The sequence below is a fragment of the Liolophura sinensis genome, chromosome 8, assembly GCF_032854445.1.
Source record: "Liolophura sinensis isolate JHLJ2023 chromosome 8, CUHK_Ljap_v2, whole genome shotgun sequence".
Taxonomy (NCBI): Eukaryota; Metazoa; Mollusca; class Polyplacophora; order Chitonida; family Chitonidae; genus Liolophura; species Liolophura sinensis.
In genome coordinates, this window is record NC_088302.1 from 48,507,050 (window position 1) to 48,527,617 (window position 20,568).

The 20,568-nt window shown below is 39.3% G+C and overlaps 1 protein-coding gene across 2 annotated transcripts in view; it reads left to right on the plus strand.

Moving 5' to 3' along the window:
* LOC135474002 (carbonic anhydrase-related protein 10-like) overlaps positions 1 to 20,568 on the plus strand; it is a 51,769-nt gene that overhangs the window by 24,798 nt on the left and 6,403 nt on the right. For both annotated transcript variants that reach the window (XM_064753979.1, XM_064753978.1), the window contains exons 2-6: positions 7,877 to 7,921; positions 15,740 to 15,876; positions 16,728 to 16,913; positions 19,572 to 19,667; positions 19,917 to 19,983. In XM_064753979.1, the coding sequence (XP_064610049.1) occupies positions 7,877 to 7,921; positions 15,740 to 15,876; positions 16,728 to 16,913; positions 19,572 to 19,667; positions 19,917 to 19,983 (531 nt within the window). The remainder of the gene's footprint in view (positions 1 to 7,876; positions 7,922 to 15,739; positions 15,877 to 16,727; positions 16,914 to 19,571; positions 19,668 to 19,916; positions 19,984 to 20,568) is intronic.

Here is a 20,568-nt window from a genome sequence, read left to right on the forward strand (position 1 = left end):
GTCAAAGGCTATATTAGGCCGGTATGTCGAAAGTTAGACTCAGTCAGTATGTCAAAGGTTAGACTCAACCAGTATGTCAACAGTTAGGCTCAACAAGTCTGTCAAAGGCTAGGCTCAATCAATATGTCAAAGGATAGGTTAGGCCGGTATGTCAAAAGTTAGTCTCAACAAGTATGACAAAAGTTAGGCTTAAATCTTCAAGTAGAAAGGTTTTTTGATGAAAACAACGTATTCATGTCCCACTTAGAGATATGAATGTATATTTGCGGACATATACGTCTATAGCTAACAGACAACCAGGTTTCCAACTAAAGCAGACAATGAACCTTGCCCAGACATAACATGTAGTCTAGCGCCATCTAGATATGGCTGTAGGCACATGGACTGTTATCCGACAGACGTCGGTTAGATCATCATCAGTACGTACAAAGCTTCTGCGTGCGCATTATCAACAGAGAGCTATTCTGAGCAGGTGCAGTGGCGCAGTAACGAGGCTGCTCAAGCTGCTTTACGGGGTCGATACGGCAGTCTTTTCTAAGAGCAGAGGACTATCTGCATGTCTAATACCTATAAATAATGAAGACATATCACCCGTTGGGGATTTAAGTTGTGCGAATTTACTGTGATCTATGCCAAACAGATGTCCTTCTGGACAGAATATGTAATCTTTAACTCGAAGAGAGGCACTTGATTATGTGGAGAAGGCAAACCATCACTCTCTGCCATCACCTTCACACTGCGCAGCTAAAGAACATCCATCGACAGCTTCCGGTTATCATGGCTGGTCACTTCGTAATCGCTCGTCAAAGAAAGAGTCCCGGTATGCAATGCGAAATAATGAGTAAAATTTTGGACGATCTGTGCACGGAATCTGTTTTTTCTCAATGTCTGTTTTGTCGCCCTAAAGCCCTGCGGCTCGCTGATATTTGACATTTGTATTTCCAATTGTGTTATTTATGTGATTATGAAGAGTAGTGGCGGTCACGTGACATATTGTTCCGGTTTGTAATTACACCGATACATCCGGGATTTGCCCCGAACTGTGGGCCGCACATGGCTGGTATAATTAGGTCACCATGTGGAGATTTTAAGATTCCCGCAAGGCACTTCCAGTAAACCCATTTCATAACCTTCGTTGTTCTAATAACAAACCAGTGACAATTTTGTTGATTAAACGCTTTGTGGCCGGATCTAAGTCTGCACAAAAATCATCACGCTGTTCGATCATTTTAATTTCACCACTAATGTTCAGCTGATATCCACAGTCCATGTATATATACATGCAGGTCTAACTTATTCCTACGCAATAAACGATACCATTTTGTTAACATCGACTAAAAATCGGCTTTTTCAATGTCCGATATATTACAGTTATAGACCACAAAAGCAGACTTTTGAGGGAAACTGTGGGACTTCATGGCAACAATGTGATTAAAATGCAATGCTGAACATATAAGCCAATTTATCCGAACTGGGACACGACATATAAGGCAGTCGATAACTTCAGGTTTTTAAATAACCGTGAACAGGACATGGCAATTACTGGCTGGCAGCTATGTTTTTGTAGTACAGTCTCTTACACGTTTCGACTCACTGCCTGTCAGATCCGGCGACCGATCGAGCAAAGAGCTCATGTCGATTTTCATTCAGTTGTCCATAGAGGGCAGCTCCATACAATAACATGGCAGCTCTCTAACAAGAAAGTTTATGGAATCGAGCATAAAATCGAAACTCTGGTCAAAGCATTGAACAATCTGACGCGACAAGAGAGCGTTGTTTTTCGATACAAATCAAATAGTCAAAGACTACTCTCTGAAGCCTTTGCCAATAGTTCAACACCTTCATGGTACATGGTGATTTGTGTATCCTGCAGCTTGTTTGAGCCCAATCTTTGAATTAAAAGTAAATAATTAAGAAAAAAAAATGAACTTCAGGACAGGGCCGAAAAGTATATCAGAAAACTAATTTTAACTTTTATCATATAGTTGTTGGCCTTGGATACTGAAATATGTAAAGCGAGTTTTTCTATCTTTGATTTCACCCTTGGAGAACTTTGTGTAAAGATTGCTAGTTTAATATCTATTTATGGACAAAACGAGTTTTTCTGACATCACACATTATTGTTTGGAGCTTGGGTCAGAAAAAGTTTAAGATCAATGGCACAATGTCTCAAAGATCTTTTGTATTTCAATGATTTGACTGCATTTCATTTGGTCAAAAAAAGTTATATTGGGATATTGACTCCAGTTTGAGAGTCCCACTTGACCTTGTATAGATGTAATTGTTCTAGTAGATGCAAAGGTAAACGACGTATAAGCCATATGGTATAAACAGGCTTTGCTGGCAAATGCTCAAAGTTACATCCGTTAAACAAATGAGCGGTTTTAAAGAATTGCAAGCATGATAACGATGAAAAATGACATTATTCATCAAAGAGGGAATATTTATTGGGTGATTCTAAGATCTGAATGAACAAATCGAGGCATCGACATGTAAATGTAAAAGACAAATGTATAAGAGCCGTACGTGTTGATGTCTCGACTTCTTGTCATTGAAGTCACGTACGACTATCAGTCTGAAGCAGTATAAGGGTGTAACATCCTTTCCTTAAGTTGCTTCGTCCGACGTAAAACCCAAAGAATGCGTATTTACATACACGCATACAATTTTCTTTATTGTCACATTATCTTCTCGTCATGTGTAACATACATGTAGTTACACCTTAAAACATTTTTAAATTATAAGAGAAGAACAGGAAATCCCTGTAGCTTACAATTGGTCGTTGGCGCCTGAATACTTGTACAACTCATGATTCTCTGAGCAGCGGGCATCGTAGGTATAACTATACACATGATCATGCACATCGTACTCCCAGGATACCAGTAAACTTAAATAACTTTTAACGGAGACGGAGCTGTTCCATGTTTATTCCCTTGTGTCTAATGTTGAATGAGTGAAGAATGCTGTATGATGTGTGCTTTTATTAGCGGTTTGAGGTGTTAGCAGGGATTGAGACAGCTGCGATGTAGGTATCTAGCCAGATATCAAAGCTAGAGGTGGAAATCTGTCTCATCGTTCCGGCCACATCACAGACGATTTAGTAATGGGTCTCGAGGGCGGAAACCTTAACAGCCATATTACGCACAAACAGACTATTTGACTTCGCAGACAAAATAGGAGGGTTATTGTGTCTTTATAGGTACCTAGGGTGGAATAATGTTAACATGATCTGTGCACTGAAAGGTTTTGCTCTTGAATCCTAGCCGGGTTCAATTTGAGTGCGAAATAACCTCAAAGAAAGCTCGGAATGGACTTTCTATTTTAACGTTATTTATTAATAACTTTAGGTGGAGACAATTTACCGCCATTTTTAATGTAAAAAGTTACCAATGTAACAATGAGTCTGATAGGATCTGGAGGGCTATAATTAAACAAATCGTAAACGTTTGTCATGGAAATACATCGTAGGCGGCGTTGTCCCGTATTTAAATCATTCATACGAAACAAAGGCCGCGAATAAGAAAAAGAAATCTACTATTCAAAACTCATTTGCTTATCCTATACTTCCGCTTCACGTGTGATATATTGGCACGAATGAATAACCAGTCATTCAGAGATAATGGATTTATTTAATGGATTACAAATAGGTTTATTATCAGAGGTCGTGTGTTGAAATCAATTCTGGGGAAGAGTGCGGAAAACTGTCATAGAGCCAGCATTATATGGAATCTACTGTTCACACCGTGTATATGATGTACTACACATGCCACATTCCTGACAATCTCTTTCAGATCAGCTGGTGTAGAAATGAGAATTCTTTCCCTTGTGTGATTTTAAAATCAGTTTATCTCCTCTTCACTACTGGACCAGGCCTATAAACCTTCCCCTGCGCCTTTATTTATCTCTGGCGTCGGCGATGTTGCTCCAGCGTATGTGCATTCTGCTAGAACAAAGTCAGACGCCAAAGCTTTCCCAACCCATCAACAACGCCAGACGAGTCTTTCAAGCCACAGGGCCGTGGTCGCAACTATTTAATCTAACCTCGAGATATGAATGAAAATACCTTCAGTCATTGAATAAAAACTAAAGCAAATGTAATTAAAGGCATGAATGTTTTTCATGAAAATTCAAAGGGAATTTCAAGCGTCATTGGCGATAAACTGAAGCATTGACCACGTCTCTTTGCACCTCGCATACATCTTAAGCCAGAATAGGTAAAAAGTATTATCGATCGACAAGTAGCCTTCAATAAACTTTAACTGCCCAAACGGCCTCAGTGACGCTGCTGGCCACTTAATTTCACCTATGCCTTATGCACAATAAAGGGGACTTTCGCTGACCAAGGCAGGAATTTAGCCAGCACCACATCTGGCTTAGGACAGACGACAAGCATGATAGCAACTCAATGGCGACTCGCTCTCTAAGACAAAAAAAATATATTCATAAGTTAAAAAAAATAACACACCGTTTATTGTTCTATGAGAGGATCAGGTATTGAAATAAAAGACTGTAATTTGTAAATGCCGTGGGGATAAACTTGAAAAACAAAACAAAACAAAAACAGGACAATTATTAAAAATACATGTATTACGGTGGCGATTTAAACTATCGTTCCACAGGAATAAACCCATGGAGACCCATGTAAGAGAATTTGGCATTTCTTATAGAATTTATGTTCTGCTGTGGACAGGCCTTACCGTCAGTACCAGCGAGGAAAACCACAAGCGCGTTGGTGATAAATGAACTGATCTTTCAATTTGAACAAGGTTTTTTTCTAGTATATGTCGATACCGGTGTGTTAATGTGATAAAATTCGTTTCTTGCCATCGTGAACTAAAATAGTTCATCCAGCCGTAGAGTGATGACCACCTCCGCGGGATAAAGGAAGATTGAGAGCCTAGAAAAGAGCATGGACCTCTGGCAAGACAATGACGAGATTATTCTACTTAAGGACATTGAGAAATATCCAACATGGCGGCTATGGAGTTGCTATTCAGTTGTCGTGGACAGCGAGGAGGGCATGTTAAGCTGGATACACCGGTCCGCTGGGACTGATGATGAGATGTATTACAGAGCTGGAGTAATGGCGTATACCTTCCGGTGCTGTCATTTGCCACTTCCGTCAGTTCGTAAACCGGGTTCCACCATCAATAGCCACAATTTGTATGTCTTCTTCACCTGTAAAAACTCTTCACTTCATTACATCGCAACCATCAGCCACGGTTTTGTATGCAGGGCGTAAAAAAATTCAGCAGACAATGGCTTTGTCCTATCTTTAGAATAAATTGCCACCGCTAACCTGTCAGTGGCTTACAGGGTCATTTTTTCTCCATCTTACCGATTTCAATCACACAAAATTTATATGTGTCCACAATGATGTAGTCCAGTCCTTTGTTATGCTCAATGAGAACGCTTGAGGGGTTTGTCTAATCTCTCTGTCTTACCCACGAGCGCTGTATTGTAAAGTCCTTCGGGGGTAACAATGTGCCTAACTATACAATATTACACCAAAATGTAACTAAATAAAACGATGTTCAGCGAAGTAGTCGGCATTTCAATATTCCAAATCATAAGGTCTTCCGGCAAGTTACTTTAAGGATAACTGATTCACGTATCGCCAAAGAATGACCATACGGTATCTAAGTTGTTGGCATTTTCTGTGTAACCACGGGCAACATTTTTTTCTTTTACGGTCGAGTTCAAACTCAGTCTTAATCTGGGAAATACGGACAACATTTTATGATTGAAGGTCGAATTAATTTTTAGCTTCAGAATAGCTGTACACATGTGCATAATGTAGGAAGATTGTATAATAATGACCTTATCATTAAGGATATAAAAAAATTTAGCGTAGGGTAAATACATGTGTTATCACAAGTTTAATGTCATATCTTAGACGTTATTTCTATATTTATCATATACCTAACGCTGCTGTGGAAGTATCATTATAAACTTTTCAGTAAAACTCGCAGTACATTAATTATAATTTTAAAAAGGTCCTTCGAATCGCAGATATATGTAAGTAAGAATGGTAAGATCATTTTAAAACAGGGGTATCTCACAGCATAAATGCACAATATACAGAGGTTAAAACTTCATCCGAATTAAAAAATTACGGTAATTGGCTTTTTCTTCCTAAACATCTTTCTTTATGAGTGTTGCCTTCACACTGAACACATAGCTAAAGCTTCAGGGATGTAGATCCTCCAGTACAAATCAAAGCAATCAAAGCAACACGTTTAACAAAGCAGAAATGATTTTGGATGTATACGCTGATTAATTTCCATGTTTTACGAGAGTAAAAATCCTTAGTACGAGTTATTGGCAGTATACCACTAATATGAATAAATTTGGTTCTTCATGGTTTAAAGTGGTAGACAAAGGTAGGAATTCTGTCAGATTGAATAGAGCGGTTTTAACTGTGAGAAGCAGCTCTTAAGTCATTGTCTGTCTGTTGGTCGGTCGGTAAAATTTATGTAATCCTATCTTTAGCATGGACCGTTTGCTTAACACGGGGCCTTCGTGCAAGTCGACATAGGCTGCCGGGTGTCCCAGCTATTGTGAATTTGCATTTGTTGCTGCGATTGACTATCATCCAAGACTGCAACGTACCGTGGTAATGAACTCGACCACGAACACAGATAAAAGGATTTAAAAAAGAATGCCCAGTTAAGTAAAAGGGTTTAAAGTTTAATTTTCTTTCATCTGGCTATTAAAATTTCCGTTTAGTTTTTAAAACAATCCAATATAGAGTAACTGCACTGCTATGGCGTGTGGTATATATCTAAGATATATCTATCCGGGGGATTCATTCTGGCAAGATGTAATTGATATCTTCTTCCAATCTCTTGATCTGAGAAAGGTAATTGACGGCGAACTGGCAGGCACCCAATCTGAGACACGTCTCCCGTAACCCTGGTGAAAGCAGTGACGAGAGCGGTCACCAGTTTTGGAGCGGAATTGCCAAGATACTGTCACGATTTCAATAATTCGTCCAGTGAATGTACCAACTGGGGGGTCTGCTGAGGTAGAAACTAGTCTACTGAAGTCACTTAAATTAAGCTATGATTTCCTATTGGATCAATTGAGGATTTCTCTATTCAGATGCCTGTCACATTGCTCATAATTAGACTGGGGAGTAGATCCATACGAACTGTCGATATCTGATTAGTTTTGCATTTCCTTCCCCAGATTCTCATTTAGAAGCTAATGAGGATACTTTTGTCTCCCTGGTTTACCCAATAGTCATCCTGGGTGCCCCAGGGTTCTACACCAGTCTCTCTACCTAGGCCTAACTGTAAACTCAGGGGCTGTAAATAGTGTAAGAATCACAATTAATCAGTGTCCGGTCTGAACCGCGGTAATCCTGTGTCCACTGCAAACCTTTCCTTTGATACTACACATATATCACCGAGAAATTGACGTTCCTGTAGTTTTGAGCCTAGAGAATACCTTCCCTAATCCATTTTCGGCGCCAAAATGACAAAAAAAGATACAATCACCATGTCACTGAAATTATGAATTTTTTTGTTTGCATTCAAAAGCAGCAATTTCTTTTGAATTTTCAACTTTCAGCTTTAATTACATTTGGTAACCGAATAAAGGTTCACATTTGATTTTATGCTTATTTTAGAACCTTCCCATGCTCGAGAAGAAGGGAGTTATGCATGTTAAATCTGAACGTCGGTGGTGGAGAGTAAGCCATGTTGTGCAAGCATAAAAAATGAAACATAAAACCACAAATTAAAGCTGTAAATCTTGGCCCCGTGCGGAAAAGTCAAAAAGCAAGGGTTAAGCTTTGTATGTAGTCATCAGCATGCTATCAATATGCACAAAACTCCCCATAACTATTGGACTTTTTATTTTCTGTCCGCAGGTGAATCGTTCTGGGCTGATTGGTGGTCATATGATGGTATTTCCGGTAAGTCACTTTTTAAAATGATAATGATCCACCTGTTAATAGATCAGTTATCTGTAAACTGGACATTCTCAAATGGAACTTGTGTTTCACTTAGATATATCTAAAGGCAATGAGTATCGAAAGCACACCGCCACTATTGGCGATACTGAATGACTCGGTAAGTAGCGTATTTAATGACATCCGCGTGATATTTTAGTGATGCAGCATCACTGGCATTACTGCACTGGGTTGTCATCATTGCATCGATCTAATATACTACTTGAGCGATGTTAAAACTCTTACTGGGAAATATATATTTTCTAACAGGCCACTTCCGTGGCCAAATGGTTAGAGCGTCCGCCTCGAAGTGGGGAGACCCCGGGATGAAACCTGAAATGGAACCCGGGTCGGGTTCCCCATTGGAATATGTACATATGTAATTAAATAAATATAAATATGATGATACTAATAAAGCAAAACCACGATATCGATCTACAATATTTCTGAAAATGTTGCCTCTTTTTCGAATATATTCATGTGGAAGAAGCATACATTTCCTGACTATGATTATACTCAAGCTGTCTCAAGCTTGTGTTATTACATTACCTTGATACTTGATAATGTGTTTGCGAATGTTTTCATCTATTAATATACTTATCGTTGGATGCGATATATAAGGGGCTTTTCCCTTAACACTTACTCCACATAATTTTATAAGATGTCTTGATCTAGCTCATGACAAATATGTATTGGTACAATCCTCCATGAACTCACAAGAATTACTTGCATTCGGTAAGTCAAATGAGTGAAGCAGGACTAGGTAAAAGGGTGGTCAAAATCCGTCCTGCAACAAGGAGGCACGTTACATGCACTCTAAGGGTTCCTTGGTCGTCATATGACTGAAAATTGTTAAGTACGGCGTTAAACCCCAAGCACTCAATCACTCACTCACTAACATCGGATTTGTAATTAAGAGATAATGGACTTTACGATAGGCCCACTTTCAGCGAAACTACGATGAGTATGTGTGTTGTGGACTACATACTGGTGAGTAGTTAGGTGTTTATCCTTTATATCTGTGATTCATTTTTACGTCCAAAATTTGTTCGCTTCTAAAAATATGCCATTTGGGCATTGTATTCTTAACGTTCACGTTTACAAGTATTTTTTTTATAATAGTTGTAAAACTGCTGAGATATTGTTGTAAAAATAATAAGAAGAAAAATAGTTCTTTTGTCCTTTATTTGTGTATGCATAAACACGGAAGTCGAATATAATTCATAAGGGACACCCAGTGATTTTTACCAAGCTGTATGGAAGATTCTATGGAGGTCCACTGTAAGATGTAAACAGCAGCCGACACCGTAGTTTCGAATGCTAAATAAATGCAGTTCTTGTGGACGCACTTGGACTAATGCCATCCAAGGTGAAATCTTTGCTGCAAGACTGATCGATGCTACGCAAATTTTCGCCCGCTTTGATAGAAGGTCTAGCATTGAAAAGGCAGTAGCTGGTTCCGTTGCACTGGGCTTCGATCCATCGTCAACTTTGTTGGGCGTTACAGACTGAGGGTTATCATTTTGGTTGAGGGGAAATCCTCAAGAGAAGTGTAAATAATGCATCACCCTAGTTGTCACCAGAATAGAAGATATGCCCTGAGCAAACATATTGAGCGGAAGCTTGATCAAACCATTGACATATCTTCAAGACTCAACCTTAAAAAAACCCCATGGAAACTGAATCAAAGGTGCTTTTAACTTAAAAGCTCGTAAAACGTCTGGGACAGGGTGTTCAGCCAGGCTTCATCAGAGATAAGTTCATCACGAACCCACTCTTCCTTTACGATAACATTACCATATATAGAGGAGTGTCCAAGGACAGTGGTCTGATGATTCCGGAACATAACACGACGAGCAAAGTAAACTGTTTTAATGGACTAAGAAGCACACGATAAAGCAACGCCGTCTTAACACTCTGGTACCCGCTACATAGTCTGTAGAATACATCTGTCGAGAGAGGTGTTAGGGAAAGCTGACAGAAAGCAGGTTAAAAAGGTTTAACTCTGGATTAGAGGGACTATGTCAGATTGACATCAGATGGGAATGATAAGGTAGCATATACCCAAGCCTTGAGTGTATTCCTGAACAGCACTTGGAAAGGTTTGTCAGCACCCTGTGGATGGTCGTGAGTTTCGTCCCAGTATAATGCTAACCGCCGTTGTATATGTTCTCTACTGCAGCGTAAATCTGAAATCAATAAAATAATAAGTTAATAAATGTTCCTAATTAGGTTACGTGCGATGATCCTAGAAGATTAAATGATTTGTTTAATTGATAGGTGTTTTACGCCATACCCAAGGATATTTTACTTACACTAAGCTGACCAGCATTATGTTAGGAGGAAATCGAATAGATGCCTTGGGAAACCCACCACCACTGGTGCTGGCAGACCTTCTCGCTTACCACTGGGGAGGAAACCAGCATTAGTTGGACTCGACCGCATTGGTGAGAGGCTCCTGAGTCAGAGGGCGATAGAGGCCATGGAAGTCTAAATGGTCCACCTTAAACACCTTCCTTCATAAGCAGTTAGGCAGAAGAAGCTCGTGGAAAAATGAAATGTTTCATGGGAAAATATCTCATGTTGTCTGACAAATCTTTCTCATCTTTGTTTAACCTACTATTATCCACACGACTAGATGTCACATTACAGTGGGTCCTTTGTAACAGATTATAGCTATATATTTAAAGGAATTGATGATAAAGTAAACTCTCGGTATCAGTCATAACATTAATTACGTTGACACGATTGTAGCAGTTCGTGACTACAGGGTGAATCTTACATACCCAGTCGCCGGTAATAGAGTACATTTCACCACTACTTATCATCCGCTGAGACAGTCCATTGTGCGTTGAGTTTGCTCTGACGTAAAACGCCAGATATCGCGTCTGCTGACATTATAAAACTTCCTTTCCGACATTAATGTGATATCCCCTAATAATAACCCCGTCAATTAGACAGCTTACGGGCACTGGCATGTCCAGATATAAAGTGAAGACGTCGTGCGAAAATCTTGTAAATGTCATAGTATTCCAGCAGTACACAGGCACCGTGACAAACTCAAAACATCCTGAGATTTCCTGAGAACCAAGCACGTCAGAAACATCCGGGAGATCTCATTGTATCAAAAAGAAAATCCTCTAAACCTCGACTCCCTTGAAGGGCTTGAACTGCTCACCTAGTTTTACAGTATCAAGTTATGTCGCAACAAGATCAACTTTTATTCTACCAGGCCACTACCATACCGCATATTTCCTGTTTGATATAGAAGCAAAGAAATAGACTGGGATAACAGAATCAGACGCGGTAAATCTTGTAAGACAGGTCTGGTCCATGATTGGGTTTTGAGATGTAGTTTTAGCAAATGAACTTATGTAAATCGGTTTCCTTCTTCCATTTACGTATAGGTACTGTATAATTAAAGTAGCCAGCTCAGTTGGCCCTACGTGCCAAGTCTTTTTAATTTGCGTTTGAATATTCGGAATATATTACCACGACGTTTAAATACTTCAGCTTGGAGTGGCGTTGAATATACATGAGTCAGGGTTATACAGCTCTGCTTCTTGTTGACAACATAGACTAGCAGAGGGGCATGGAGGGTTTACCCGCTGTATCCAAAGCACGGCGTTGAGCTCCCTGGAGTGTCTGAGATAATTGATCCACAGAGACATCACAGCAAGTCACATAAGAGGCTGGTTTGTATAGCTGGACTCAGGAGAGGTCCAGTTAGCAGAAATATAAACGATTTTCTGCACCCCATAGACACTGAGGGCTTGAACCCCGCCAGCTGCCTGTAAACATTTCGCTTTGGCCACAACGTTGGCTCACCAAGAAACACGGGAGACGTATCTACCTCGGGAGGGAAATATGCTTAGTTGTTTGATTTCAGGCTTTCCTTAACTTGGGAATATTGGCTTAAACTCTACGACAGCCGGATGGATGGGTAATGCTCTGTCTGATACAGCCTTGTTCAGTATGTTTGGACAGAGACTACATCACTCAACCTCATCAAAGCTGACCGCATTCGAACGGACCACATAATTAAGACTTGGCCTGTGTGCCAGTAGACAGGAGAACCGTAACGTTTTATGAAGTACATAGACCTAATACAGACAACACCTTTGGCGTTTATCTGATATATGTTCCCGTATCTCATTATGATGACCTTTGGCTGATCATGTCTATCACTCGTTGCGACGTTTATATGTAACGTATTTATCATGAAGTCATTTTTGGATGAATTCCTGCCCGAATGTAATTCCGTATAAAAAGACGTGATTCCTAGAGTTACAACGTGAAGCAATGTTGCGCAGTGAATTAGCCAAGCAGAAGAAAGGAATGCTGGTTAAAGTAAAAAAATAAAAACAAAAAAGACTAAGTGCTAATGCGTGTAAGTTGTTTCTATATTTAATATTAGAAAGAAGAACTTGTCGCGTGTAAGTTATGGATTAGGCTCATGTCATGTTTGTTCCACATAGTTTGATATAATTTTATCACTAAAACGTTGAGCTGTGTGGTAAGACAACTATCTTAATACAGGTATGTGCAAACTGTATATTAAGATAAGAGAGTATCAACTGCAGCGTTAAAGTATTTTCTTTCAAATGCCAGTGTAGCCCCGGTTAGCTGTTTCAACTCCTTTTATTACACTGGGCTGGCGGAGTAATACAGACACAGTGGCATCCTTGATAACCCATACCCCGATTCACGCCATGTCCGATAAGTCCTTTCTAAACGATGTCTGCAGTTCAAAACAGGCGCCATCTGTGGATTTTTCCCGTCATTTAGAAAGGACTTGTCTGACATGGCGTGAATTCGTGTAAGGTTTATCATAGGTTGCCTCAGCGGCTGTAATACTCCACCAACCCAGTATAAAAAGGGGATTTGAAACAACCACCTGGGGCTAATGTCAGCGGTAATTTCTAGTTGTAACAGTGGATGAGAAGACATACTTCAATAATTTGGCGCTTGGTTGTGTGCTTATGCATTCTTTTAATGATATAATCTGGAACTATTGGTGATTCGGTACTCAGACAAATTTGCCATTGCCACTACTGGAGACGAACTTGTGATCACGCTGCAATCTATCAACACACCTTTTAGTTGATTGAATACTTGTGGTTTGATTCCTAAGCTGCCTTTTAGCCACTTTTTGTCTTCTGGATTGAAACAAAATGTTGGAAAAGAGATTATAACCGACGTGGGGACTTACCACTAACTCCTCTTCCCCTCCCCTTGAATGACAGGGGGAGGTAGGCTTATGTCCAGGGAACGATCTTCTGTCATTCTTCCCAGAGGGCAAACCCGGTCGATACTGACCTGACTCGGAATGATAAGGTTTTAAGCAACGGAAAAAGCAGTAAATGTCCACAGTTGTGTGAATGGTGTTGAAATCGTTGTTTAACAAAAGTGGGTAGCGTGGGATCGATACTTTTTCTGTGAAGATTCGATTTCAATAAGGGCGTGACATGTCTGCTAATGTGTGCTTGGTTTTCAAAAGGCACACTAAGCCGGCTCCATCTTTCAATCAGTGGTGGAGAATTAAAGGTTTCGGAGAGAGGGGCAGTGGGCTGTACTTTAACTCTCTTCTCTACATTTAAAAGTCTACAGGATCGGCGAAGGTCCTGGGCCCCTGTGAGGGACTGTCGCACGCAAACTGTCTTAAAAACGCCGACCGGTCAAATCAATAGTCACGTGTTACTCCTCACTAATGTATACGATCGTCTCGGACCGTGATCATATCTTATACGTCTGCTTGTCTCGAGTTGGGCTAGTCTTGAAGATATAATCATCTATCAGTGTAAGGTCAGCAGGCAAATACAGACCGCTCGGAAGGGCAGACTGTGTAAAAACACGGCCAAGCGATGCAGATTACAAGGGGAGGGGGAAAAAACACGACCAAATGTGCGGAGAAAAGCATTGAGGTGTATGCGCCCTTGTGAAAAAACTGCGGTTAGACGAAAAGCATCTCAGGGGTTTCTCTCAGCCGACTGACTGGTGAGTCTGATCTGGCTGAATGACTGATGATGTCGGATGTTAATCCTGTCCTAATCAATCAATTAACCAGTCGTTTTTCAAAAACGAAAAACGGACTTTCTTGTCCTGGTCACTCTCGAGCGTCTTACCCAACGTGCATTATTGATGTTTGAACTTTAAAGAAAAAAGTCAGATGGCGGTTATAGCAGTTTATAAAGTTAACATGTTTAACTTACCTGACCGTGTGTGTTGTTTGTGGGGTAAATAATGTGTAATATTAGTTTTTCGATTAGTCTAATCTATTGTTTGCTTCTTTGAGCATTGGTTTTCATATATATATATATATATATATATCGCTGACATTTATAGTTAATATGTTTTTATTCCATCTTTAATGTCGTTTAGTGCTGCTGGTGTTCAATATTGTAACCGGAACAATATATAACAATATATATATATATATATATATATATATATATATATATATATATATATATACCAATCCATCCTCAACTCCCAAACACCAGCAGCACTAAACGACATTAAAGATGGAATAAAAACATATTAACTATAAATGTCAGCGATAGGGGGAGACAACTGAACTCAGCTAAAAATGTCGGGTAGAGATCTGTACAGAACAGCACATAAGAAGGATCTTGAACGAGTTTCGCGGCATCATCAAACCTCATACCCCGGAAACGAGGTTTGAAATCCAATCACGAATCCATCTCAATAATTCTTCTTCCGTGGATAAATTGCCGAAATGTTCAGTTGCATTTATTAATAAAAAGCACATCAGTCGTTATATGGCACGTTATGATGCACATAGTCGATTATCCGATCAAGTACATGAACGCCGACGTTAACGGACTGCTAGGGCAAACGGGGACGTTTGATCAAACCCAAACTACTCTAAGTAATATACATATGGTAGAACAGTGGTTCTTCAAAGTAAGGTGTGACATGTTACCGTATATAACTCTGACACACAAAATATGTCTGGTTTAGTACTGGACGAAGCTGTTCACTGTTGTGACAGTCTGGAAACAGAGGCTTCACCTCTGTATGAAGTGTATAAGCAATTTCCCGAGACTCGGTATACGTGATTGAGTCTAAGCCTCTTGCCAGACCGCCGCCAATGAAAGGCTCTTCTAATTAGCCTGGGAAAGAAGTCAGTAATCGGTAGGCGTTCAAAATTGACTTTGTAGATAGATTATTGTTTTCATTATTACACGATCCAAGACTTAAGATATGTTTCTGTTTAGCAACCTTGTAATCACTGTGATGGATTCATCTAAGAAATGGTAGTCTGGTATGGGCGATTGGACACGCCATAGATAAAATAGTAGTAGAAATTTTTGTTTATTGATTGCGAAAGGAGAACGTTTGCCATCATCAGTCGAGGTGGAAAAGGCTCACAGATTCGTTAATGAGTTCCGGTTACAATATTGAACATAATGCCGAAGCTTAATCAGTCATTATTCTTCTGCCTTGTAATCAATTAATCAATTCATTCGTCAGGCAATTAAGACAAGAGTTCAAAATCCATTAAATGTGGAAGAAATACAATAAATGAATTTGTCAAGCTGCGATTTAATCACACGAAGTCAAAAGCAATGGGTCAATGGAGTGGCAAACGAGATAGTTGGTCAAACAGTAAAACGATAATCCAATCAACACAGAAATCCCTGATGGATCAATAATTTTCTGTATTGTGTGAAACAAGCAATGAAAATTGAAAAGGAAAATCCGCCAGGTGATAATTTTCAGGTTTTAGTTTTATCGTTAATTCCTTGCTTTTAACAGGTCCGGATTATTGGGGTTTGCTCAATTCAGAATGGAGATTATGCAGCAAAGGGAAGTACCAATCACCCGTCAACATTAATCCCAAAGTGTTGGTCTTCGATCCTTCTCTAGCCCCTGTTCAGGTGGATAGAAAAAAGGTGAGTCACGGAATCATTCTGAGAACGTCAAGCTGTTTGGTCGTCAATTGACGCATGACGTCCTGAATGACTTCAGCTCTCGTTATATGGCAAATAACTTCTGTGTAAGTGCAGCGAATTAACTTCCTCACATAAATAATGCAAATGCAAATTTCCTCCCAAGATTTGAATAGGCGTTCACATGGAAGCGTCTTTCATTACCAAATTTCCCAGCAACATGGGAATCAGAGGTAAGGGGAAATTAACCTTGTAATGCGCCAAATGGCAATTAACAGTGTTCAGCCTTGTTAGAAAGATACCCTTTCAAACGCTTGAAAGAGTTTGTGTTCATTTTCTGAAGGGTACGCCGTAACATTTAAGTAGTTTATTCTAGTTAAATTTCTGGCATGTCTGTGGTATCAAGGGAGATGACAATTCTATATGGTAGTGAATGGGCGAGTAGACATGTCAAAACATGAAAATTTTTTTTTTACAGAATTCCCACCTCAAGACATTGGGACACCGTTTCCTCATGTATTGAAAGGAGCCATGCTATAAATATTCACTTTTAAGAGTTTCTTTAACTCTTTTTGTCTACTGGTGCTCTAATTTTTGTCCAGGTTAGAGTACAGAAACAGTTTTGTTGTGGGTGGTACTATAGGTTTCATCCAGGTTAGCGTACAGAAACAGTTCTGTCGTGACTGGCGCTGTAAGGTTTGTCAAGGTTAGCGTACAGAAACAGTTTTGTCGTGGCTGGTACTGTAAGTGTTGTCCAAGCTAACGTACAGAAACAGTTTTGTTGTGACTGTAAGTTTTGTCCAGGTCAACATTACATTAGTTCTGCAGGGATTATTTTCATTGTCTTCGTCCAGGTCAGTGTCACAGTAATCAATACAGGTCATGATCTCTCAGTACGACTGATGGAGGACGACCCAGTGTTCCTCCACGGCGGACCACTGGCCTATAAATATAGGATATACGAAGTAAAGATTCACTTCGGAAGTGAAGCCTCAAAGGGCTCCGAGCACACGGTGGGAAGCAAAGCCTTTCCTGTCGAGGTAAGGAACATTTGAGACGTGTGACCATTTGCATTAGTCTGTTTCTTTTAACTTGTCCCCTATATTCAGCCATCTGTAATGTCATTCAATATTGCCTTTCGACAGTGATACGTGGCACCACTAGTTCTAAACATGGATACGTCAGGCATTCATAATATTGCTAAGAAAATGAAGATAGAATATTGTTTTTAAACCCCTTCATCTTGTTTTTAAACTCAGGTGATGAATCCGGTGACGTCATAATTGTTCATAAACAAGTGGCATGCTGCACAATGTTCCTTGAGAGTAATTTGTTTCGTCTAGCTAGACCCCATGCAGTTACATCAAACTCCACGCAATAACAAAGCCTTTGCTACTGTCTCTGCGAACAGATTACATTGTTTATTCCCAAAAGAATTTTCTAACATGGAAATCTTAAGCCACACATCTGTGACGTCACACAGATGGAAAAGATAAAATAAATTTCGTTTACGAAGGTTATGTTATAATAAGGCATGGAAACAATTTCAAATATTGCAGTGTCAGAAACAAGGTTTAGAGTCAGCCACAGCTTAAGTAGTGAGGACGAGTGAATTTACAGAGGTGAATATAGGCCACAAGTAAAAAAAACTACTGTCATATAACTTTTTACGGCTATAAAGCTACTTTCCCCTTTAAAAGAGGTAAAGCAAAGCTACATTTCAAACCGTTCCAGAAATTGTAAGTGAAATAAGACGTAATTAGAAACTGTTTCCTTTTTGTTATTTTTATGTTAAATTATTTATGTAAGCTTGCATAAAAATCGTCTGTATTCACACTCTACTTCCGACAAAAATATAGCTTGAGGTATTGCAGGTCACCTTGCGTAAATGTGTGATGATTAAAACAATTATAATCGGTGGAGTGCCAGTTCAAACGATATAGGCAGTCATATATTCTTCAAAAAAAAAGTTATGTATTGTTCTGTTGGGCTAGAGGGTCGATAAAACGCCGCAATTGTCGCTTCATTAGAGAAAACCGCGAACATCATGCGACTGAAAGGGAGTCGCCCTTGGACAGGTAAATATCTCTCACAGCGGGTATACAGAACTATTAAGGGGTGATTTGGTTTTCCTGTCAGCGTTTATTGGCAACCATTCCACTAATGAATCCACACATGGCATAGATTAGACCGGAAAGATGGAAATGAATTGGGAAGAAATGATATTCATATATAGATTTGATTAGCGTTTTATGTTATGCTTTAGAATATATCTTGTATTTGATGGCCCTGAGGTCTGTGGGTGAAAGGAAACGTGACTGACATGGTGTCTGACGTGACATTCTAGCGGAACCGGCGTGGAAAGACTTCGAACACGCCACGTCAGGGCATATGAATTATAGAAAATCTGGGGAAAGGGAAATGATCTTTAGAAAGCTACATGTTTCACATCTGTAAGTTTTCACATGTCAAAATATACGTTTGTAATCACAAAATCAACATAATTACAACAGAAAAACAAATAAATTATTATTATTATTATTATTATTAATAATAATAATAATAACAACAACAACAACAACAACAACAATAATAATAATAATACTAAAAACATTTTATCTTCCCGGTAGCTTTTGAAGATGAAGAAGCTGTCATCTCAATATAAAACCTGTTTTAATAAGGTAGTCGTAACTTAAACGTTTATTTGTCTTGGCTGTTCTCATTTACCGTATTTTCTGGTGTTACACACGGCCCGTACAAAAGGAAACCATATATGCTGCAAAAAAAAAAAAAAAAAAGCGAGGAAACAATAATCCACTCCGATACAAAGATTTGCAATCAGGTTGCTGAATCCTTTCAAACAGTTACAGTTGTACACCGAATGGCATCTGATAAATCAGGGTTAAATGAGTCTGTTGTTTACTTCCTTTCCAATTCTTTTCGACAATCTAAGTAATGGCCTTATGCTTTTAGACGCGCAAATCATCTATAGTTGTGTTCTAAACTTTCAAATACTTAAAGTGTTTTGTTGCACTCTGTTATCTGTTAACAACAGAAATCGCTTAAGAATGATTTAGACGGATTGATAAGTTTTCATTACATTCACGCACTTTTAGCTAATATTTGTCGTTAACTATTTATTTCTGGCAATTGGTTTTGAAGGTGAATTGTGTAAAAGCTCAAATTTTTTTTCAAGCATTTTTTCTTGTATCATAACACATAGGGTTTTTAGACCTACACAAATCTGATGACACCTTTAGCATCCAAAAACTATTTATGAAATGTCTGTTGCCCTCAGTACATTTAACCGTGTAATTCTGGAAAACTCAAGACAGATAATTTGTTCTGTTGGGTGGTTAAGTGAAATACCATAAGTCATGGAGCTTTAGATATTATGTATTTCGGAGCAAAGCGTCCACAAGAAAGAGATGCGACTGTCTTGAATATTAAACTTTATCCTTCAGTCCCTCTGACGGTGTTTATGAATCGCGTGGCGTTTTACAAGCGCCGTCTTTGTTTAACCAGGACGTTACTCCACTGATAAATTGCAAGATTAACATCCCAAGTGCATGGTTTTATTACGAAATGACCCAGGCCACCAGTGTGTTACGCAACGCCCTGTATTAAACCCCGCTCCACCCCACCCACCCCCAAATGACCTTTGTTACAAAAGAAGACCGGCTTTTCTGTTTTTTTAGATTCAATTTCTAGCCTTCAATGAAGATTTATACTCGAACATATCAGCAGCGGTGAGGTCTCCACATGGCCTAGCTGCCCTGGCAGTGTTTGCGCAGGTAAGGGGCCGTCTCTGATAATCCCAAACCAAACAAACCTCGGATAATAGAAGTAATAACTAACGCCAATGAAAAAAACAGGACTTCATTGTGCAGGATGAATAATCCATAAAAGTAATGCCTCATTTATTTCAATAATTTCATATCGTGTTATCAATAATCAAATCTATTCCCGTCTCTCTTACAGAAGCCCTTGATGATTTATCGGAAATTTGTTTCGCTGCATCCATCAGTTTGTTTACTTTTCAGAGCAACGACACTGCCAAAGGAGAATTTAGTGCCATTGCCAAAGTTGCGAAAAAAGTGCGTTTTAAAGGTAACTGATAGCAACCTACCCAGTTTTCCCATTTACTCGAGCTTTTGCTCTTTGTGAGCGTTTAACTACGATATGCAACAACACATTGTCGACTGCTTTACAGGAGCCAGAGACACAGTTTATGCAAATGAATGAATAAAATACATTACTGGTAACTGTGGTTGTCCACTGATGATAAAAGTAAATCCAGTTTTACTGAGCAGATCTGGAGTCATTTCCTTATCGCTTCCCTGGTACCTGTCTCCACTGTTATATAAAACCTTATGAATTTGGATGGCAAATCCATAAACAAAACCTTGCGGCTGGATAATGGCCTTACTCTACATTGCGGTTTCATGATGGCCTTACTCTACATTGCAGCTTTATGTGGTTAATGACCTAAGCTGAGCAAACGTTACGGCGAGCAGCGGAAATCTGAAATAATTTTATGATAGAAATGTTTGCAAAAAGAAGTAAGGATGATTTCGTCGGGAGGTGGTCAAATTTTATTATCGTATTTCAATCAGTTATGAACTGTTTTTTTTTTTTGGAATACACAGTTTAATCTGTTTTGATAGTTATTTCCCTCTGGTACCCTTCCTAAGA